The 7,500-nt window shown below is 49.7% G+C and overlaps 1 protein-coding gene across 1 annotated transcript in view; it reads right to left on the bottom strand.

Annotated features, from left to right (window-relative positions):
- relch (RAB11 binding and LisH domain, coiled-coil and HEAT repeat containing) overlaps positions 1-7,500 on the bottom strand; it is a 48,183-nt gene that overhangs the window by 27,301 nt on the left and 13,382 nt on the right. The window contains 4 exon segments of the mRNA XM_042067241.1: positions 4,182-4,205; positions 4,770-4,865; positions 5,355-5,430; positions 6,532-6,801. Coding sequence (XP_041923175.1) covers positions 4,182-4,205; positions 4,770-4,865; positions 5,355-5,430; positions 6,532-6,801 — 466 coding nt within the window.

Here is a 7,500-nt window from a genome sequence, read left to right as displayed (position 1 = left end):
CACAATGCACTGGGATGGGCCTAGCACCACACCCACTGAGTCGGTCTCTCTCTCTCTCTCTCTCTCTCTCTCTCAAACAGCCCAGGCAGTCTAAACAGGGCGGCCTGCCCTTGATCCACGTCTCATGGCCAAACAGCGGTCACTCTCCCGACCCTGCAGCGGCCAGACAGAGCGCAGCACATCAGCTGGAAAACAGTGCCAGGGACAGGACGACATTACAGGCCCTCTTTGCTACTGTATTTGTGAGTGAAACCGATTAACAGACAGACAGAGAGATAGATAGATAGATAGAAATAGAGAAAGAGAAAGCCTGAGAGACCAGCTGAAAGAGATAAATAGAGAGATAAAGAAGAGACGCAGCTAGCGCCTGTACAGAAAGACAGAGAGGCAGATAGATATAGACTAACTAGAGAGGCAGATAGATATAGACTAACTAGAGAGTAACTGACATCCAGAGAGGCCGATAGATATAAACTAACTAGAGAGTAACTGACAGCCAGAGAGGCAGGTAGATATAGACTAACTAGAGGCAGATAGATATAGACTAACTAGAGAGTAACTGACAGCCAGAGAGAAACAAACAGACATAAATACAGATTGACAAAGACTGGGACACTGACAGACTCAAGTAGGATAACAAAAAAAACAACACACAAGCATTAACACGGGATACTGTGTTACTGAGATAAAGAGTGAAGAGTGAAGAGAGAAGAGAGAAGAGAGAGAGAGAAGAGAGAGAGAGAAAGAAAGAAATAAAGAAAGAAAGAGAGAAAGAAAGAGAGCGAGAGAGAGAGATTAGGTGAGAATGAGCAAGTGTGTGTATGAGTGTGTGAGTGTGTGTGTGTGTGTGGGAGGGAGAGATAACTGGAGTGGTGAGCAGCACAGCAGTGGTGCGGGAGGACTTGGAGTGAACTCGTCCTCAGTGTTTGGTTTGGCTGGCGTCCAGTCTGAGGCCTGGACCGCCCACCAGCGCTGCTACCGTCCGAGAGCTCAACACCATTACCAGTGCAGCAGATGACAGACACACACACACACACACACACACACACACACAGAAGCAGATGAGACACACGCACACACACACACACACACAAGCAGATGAGACGCACGCACGCACGCGCGCACACACACACACACACACACACCTTCCACATCTCAGTCTCCACATTGAGCCTCTCTTACACACAAGAGTGTACACACACACCAACACACATCTCAGTCCTCACATAGAGCCTGTAGTGTGTATGTACACACACACACACACACCTCAGTCCTCACATAGAGCATCTCTTACACACAAGAGAAGAGACCGTGTACACACACACACACATCTCAGTCCTCACATAGAGCATCTCTTACACACAAGAGAAGAGACAGTGCACACACACACACACACACACACACACACACACATCTCAGTCCTCACATAGAGCATCTCTTACACACAAGAGAAGAGACAGTGTACACACACGTACACACACACACACACACACACACCAATCTTACACGTCCCTGCAGACTGGAGGTCAACGGTACAAAAACAAACAAACCCATAAAAGTGAGTGAGCCACACAGGCCCATGTCTCATCTGCTTCACTTGTGTGTGTGTGTGTGTGTACACTGTCTCTTCTCTTGTGTGTAAGAGATGCTCTATGTGAGGACTGAGATGTGTGTGTGTGTGTGTGTGTGTGTGTACACTCTTGTGTGTAAGACAGGCTCTATGTGAGGACTGAGATGTGTGTTGGTGTGTGTGTACACTCTTGTGTGTAAGAGAGGCTCTATGTGGAGGTGGAGAATGAGATGTGGAAGGTGTGTGTGTGTGTGTGTCCACTCTGTCTTTTCTCTTGCGCAACATAAACTGCAAAGTTTTACACCTCTGGAGGCCTCTCTCCAGGCCAAGTGATGACTATGATTTCAACCCCCACCCCCCCCCCCCCCACGACACACATATATACACACACACACACACACACACACACACACACACACACACACACAACTTATCCTCTAACCACACTCTAGACCCCAGGCTGTTGAAATTACAAATATAACAACCATCCATCATGCTTGCTCTGACAAGTGGTCGATTCTCCTCTTCCTGGTCTCTTTAGCGCGGCACTTTAGCAAACCTCTCCCACTGTTCTGAGCGTAAACACCCAGTTGCAGCACTTTAGCAAACCTCTCCCACTGTTCTGAGCGTAAACACCCAGTTGCAGCGATCATATGACACTGGCAGGTGTTTGACGAGCCCTGGTGGTGGTGAATAGCCGAGCTCTCAGTAGTGATGGTCTCTTACACACCCCCCCCCCCCACACACCCCCCCCTGGTGTCCCGTCATTGGGGCGGAGGTGTTTTGGGTGTGGCGGGAGCCCCAGTAAGAGTAATTACACTGGGGGGGTGGAGGAGGTGGAGGAGGTGGAGGAGAGGCAGGTACAGACCTAACAGCCATGATCAACAGATAAAGCTCAAAGTCCACAGGCAGGAATGAGGAAATCGGGCCGCTCCGCACCGAGCTTGTTTTTCTACAAAAGCGCTTGAGGGCGTCCAGACTTCACTGAGCTGTCAGTGGGCCAATAAAAAAACAGAGCTATGCAAATCAGCAAGGACTGGGAGAGAGGGAGAGAGAGAGAGGGAGGGAGGGAGGGAGGGATAGGGAGAGAGACAGAGAAAGAAAGAAAGAAAGAAAGAAAGAAAGAAAGAAAGAAAGAGTAAGAAGGAAAGAAAGAAAGAAGGAAAGAAAGAAAGAAAGAAAGAAAGAAAGAAAGAAAGAAAGAAAGAAAGAGAGAGAGATATGCACCATTCCAGGGGACCAGGGCCATGTCCAACACACACACACACACACACACGGCCTCAGCTCAGTCCTGAAGTGTGGAGGGGACCAGGGCCATGCCAACTAGCCGTGCAACACAGTGCAACACTGAAAATAGAACATTCATAAAAAAAAAATTGTTTACTGCAGTTTTTAGATCAGGAAATGGAAATGACCTGTAAGATAAAATAAAAGAAATAAACACACAATTCAAAATGATCCGAACGCCCCCAATATTACAACTCCCAATGTAGCAGATGACCAAGGCTATGGACCATCGCTTAAGCCCCCAAAAATCCCTGGACAGAAGGCCGAGACAGACCCTCCTTCAACACACAGGACAACCACAGAGCTTGCTGGTGGTGTAGCCAAAGTGTGTGTGTGTGTGTGTGTGTGTGTGTGTGTGTGTGTGTGTGTGTACAGTTTAATCACCTCCTTCACACCTCTAGGTAAACAGGGGCCAGGGTGGGGCCTGCTAATTGCATAATGCAGGAAGGCCAACCGCCAGGTGAACTAATTTCCATCAAGCAAGAAGACAAGAGAACAACAACCGCCAGGTAAACTCATTTCCATCAAGCAAGAAGACAAGAGAACACAGGGCTGAAAAGCTTCACGTTGAAGAGACTCTTCAGATCAACTTGTTGCAGTACTCACTCCAATTCACAATGCCCCCAAATTAGCTCCACTGAAAATCCACTGGACCAGGATCTTCAGAGGATTATTAACAAACCACAAACACACACACACACACACACTCATGTTTTTAGTCTAATGAGAAGTAAAAGGCACTGGGGTTATTGTGGGTACGGTTCAGCTGTGAGAACCACGGTCATACCGAGCGCAGTACCAAATGCACTAGAGAACGCGTCCCTCATATAAAAACAGGAAAACAGAAATCGCGCACTAGCGTACACGGCCCTCATATAAAAACAGGAGGACAGAAACCGCGCACTACTCAGCATCATTAGTGCAGATTTACAGCAGGAAGAGGAGGAAGCCCCAATGGTCTGCTTTTAACTGGCCAGGTCTTGGCCGCACAAAGCAAACCTCAGCCACTTTAATACACACACGCGCACACACACACACACACACACGTGCACACACACACACACACACACAGGCACACACACACAGGCACACTACAGCTGAGGTGAAACGTATGAGTTTGCTCTTTTTAGTTGCTTTTGTAGTCAGTTAAGCAATGACAGATCCATAGCCAGCCAATGACAAGCCAAGCAGTGGGAGAAATGGGGCGGGCTCTGCTGGGCATATCCACACACAGGTATGAGCGGCCAGGTGAGGGGGAAGGGGGGCAGGCGAGGGCAGGGACGAGAGGGGGGGGGCTGAACGCGTGCCGATGCAATCCACTCACCTTACACAGGTGCGCAACCATTCTCTGGAAGCAGAACAGCATGCATGGAAGCGAGAGAATGTGTAAACAGAAATGAAGAAAATGTGTCAAAAGAAAAGGACATGAAATAAAGAAGTGAAGGACAAGGAGGAAGAGGAGGAGGAAGAGGAGAGGAGAAGGACAAATGAGCACTGGGTGTGAGGAAAAATAAAAGATCAACAACAGTTTGATTGGACAATGCTGAAACGCTGATATCAAAACCAAAGAGAAAAGCAGCCACAGTGGACCATACAGCCATAATGAAGTGGCCATGGGTGTGTGTGTGTGTGTGTGTGTGTGTGTGTGGGGTGTTGTGTTTGTCTGTGTGTGGGCATGTGTGTGTGTGGGCATGGGTTGTGTGTGGGCATGGGTTGTGTGTGTGTCGGCATGGGTGGTGTTGTGTGTTTGTGTGTGTGTGTGTGTGGGGGGCATGGCTGGTGTTGTGTGTTTGTGTGTGTGTGTGTGTGTGGGGGGGGGGGGCATGGGTTGTGTGTGTGTGTGTGTGTGTGTGTGGGGGGGGGGGGGGGGGGTCATGTTTATGGAAAGGACGGGGACACAGGAGGGACAAACCTCGCGCTTGGCCAGCAGGACGTTGGGGACGATGTGGGGAAGACAGCGGCCCAGCATCAGCATCACACTCTCCTCACTGTCCGCAATACGGGACACCTGCAACACACACACACACACACACACACACACAGACAGACACGCACACGCAGACAGATAAGACACTCACACACACGCACAGGCACAGGCACACACACACACGCAGAGACACACACACACACACACACACACAGACAGACAGACAGACACACACACACACACACACACAGACAGACACACACACGCACACATGCACACGCAGACAGTCACACACACACGCGCACACACACACACGCACAAACACACGCACGCACGCACGCACAAACACAGACAAAATTAAAGGGAGGTAAAACACCCATCAATTATCAGAAATTAAACTTTTGTTCCTCATCAGGCTTACTCCACACATCAGCATCTCAGGTGAATGGAACACCCCACATCTCACATCCCTTTTGTTCCTGCATGCAGTAATGGTGGTGTCAGGAGTGTGTGTGTGTGTGTGTTTGTGTGTGTGTGTGTGTGTGTGACCGGAGCGTCCACTCCTCTCACCTCTGAGCCGAGGCGACTGTCCGCAGACATCCGACAGAAGGACAGGAGGGCGTGGTGGAAGGCAGGGGACAGCTTCCTGTCGGAGCACAACACAAACATACACAAACCAACAGACACAAACATACAGTGTCAACAAACACCACGCAACAAGCGTCCCTAGTTCACAAGCACAAAAACAAGTCTTCACAAGCCCCGCAGCTCTCTTTATTAGCGCCACATCCTCCCTCTACAGCACATGTGCGGCTTTAAACTGCTGACGCCCCTCGGCGAGCACACAGAGGGCAAACACTCGCACACACTCACACTCACACACACACACACTCACACAAATCCACTTTTACTGTCACTAGTGTCCTCTGGAGCCGGATAGCAAAAGTGATGACACCCCGAATAAGTAGCTGGATCAGCAGGGGAGCCCTGCCTGCCTTAATGGACCGCTCACCGAGGACCAGGGGCTGCCCAGAGCAGCTCCATCTGCTCCAGGTACCATCCTGCCCCCTGGTGGCCAGTCTAAGCAACAACTCAGCCTTTCCTCATTTCTTTGGGCCACCTGGTGGCCACGCTACGCTCTGCCGTTGTGTCACCCCAATGCGCTTCAGAAACGAATATTTCTTTGCAATGAACTCACCAGAGGCAGAAAAATCAAACTCACATCATTCAATTCATTATTCATCCCTCACAGTAATTTGTTGGCAAAATCTGATGTGATGATTATAACTTCATGGGAAGGTCAAATCTGATGTGATGATTATAACTTCATGGGAAGGTCAAATCTGATGTGATTATAACTTCATGTTTTGGTTTGTTTGGTTGTTTGTATTTACATTATTTGAGAGAGATTAAGAGCACAAGGTGGCATTTACTCCATACAGTACTAGGGTGTGTGTATGTGCGTGTGTGTGTGTGTATGTGTATATAGGTATAAGTATATATACTTTTTTGATACCGTGAGGGAAATTTGGTCTCTGCATTTATCCCAATCCGTAAATTAGTGAAACACACTCAGCACACAGTGTACACACAGTGAGGTGAAGCACACACTAATCCCGGCGCAGTGAGCTGCCTGCATCAACAGCGGCGCTCGGGGAGCAGTGAGGGGTTAGTGTGTGTGTGTGTGTGTGTGTGTGTGTGTGTGTGTGTGTGTGTGTGTGTGTGTGTGAGAGAGGGAGAGTCTCACCTGTTGGGCTGGTCAAATTGGACGGGCTCCTTGTGTCCGGGCGACTGGCTTTTTAACTTGCTGTGGCGGGCTGTGGATGTGGGTGGTGCGGAGGCGGGGCTAGCGCTGGAGCCCCTCCCCTCGTCTCCCTCCGTCACGCCCCGCATGTCCAGATACTGGCCGTTGTCCAGCGACGGCCGGTCCTCCGCCGCCGAGTCCGACCGGGACTGGCCCGTCTCCGTGCCGACGGATAGCGGGGCCGAGACATTCTTCTTCAGTTCCTGGATTTCGCTGTGAATAAAAAGGTCAAGGACCCAAGGGTCAGTCGCAATGGACAATGATGAGAGGAATAGATTTTTTCTTAAAAAAAAGAGACTGAATGACAGAAGAGATAAAGAGAGAGAATGAGAGAATGAGAGAATGAGAGGAGCACTTCACTGGAGGAGTGTAGCCAAATCTGGGAGCGCTAGCCGTTGGAAGTGGGTGTGTGTGTGTGTGTGTGTGTGTGTGTGTGTGTGTGTGTGCGTGTGTGTGTGTGTGCTTGTCTCTGAGTGTGTGTGCAGTTGTGTGTGTCTCTTTGTGTGTCTTTGAATTGGTGTCTGTGGTTGTGTGCTTATGTCTGAGTGCGTGTCTGTGGTTGTGTGCTTGCTTATGTCTGAGTGCGTGTCTGTGGTTGTGTGCTTATTTCTGAGTGTGTGTCTGTGGCTGTCTGCTTGTGTCTGAGTTTTTGTTTCTAAATTGTGTGTGCCTCTGAATGTTTAATAGTTGTGTTCTTGTCTCTGTGTGTGTCTCTCTGTGTGTGTGTGTGTGTGTGGTTGGCTGGCTGAGCGAGGTGGTTCTTATTAGTGCCAGTTCTGATTAGTGGTTCTCACGGCGAGAGTGATTAGGCCAGACTTGGACCAAAATGGCCGCCACAGTGCCGCCTCCTCGGGGATCTCTGGCCATTTCATAACGACACACTCGGACAGGGACGCGGACAGGGACGCGCGC

This window comes from Alosa sapidissima, chromosome 17 (genome assembly GCF_018492685.1).
Source record: "Alosa sapidissima isolate fAloSap1 chromosome 17, fAloSap1.pri, whole genome shotgun sequence".
Classification (NCBI taxonomy): domain Eukaryota; kingdom Metazoa; phylum Chordata; class Actinopteri; order Clupeiformes; family Clupeidae; genus Alosa; species Alosa sapidissima.
Note: the sequence above shows the minus strand (reverse complement) of the source record. Positions and strands in the feature narration are given on the sequence as shown.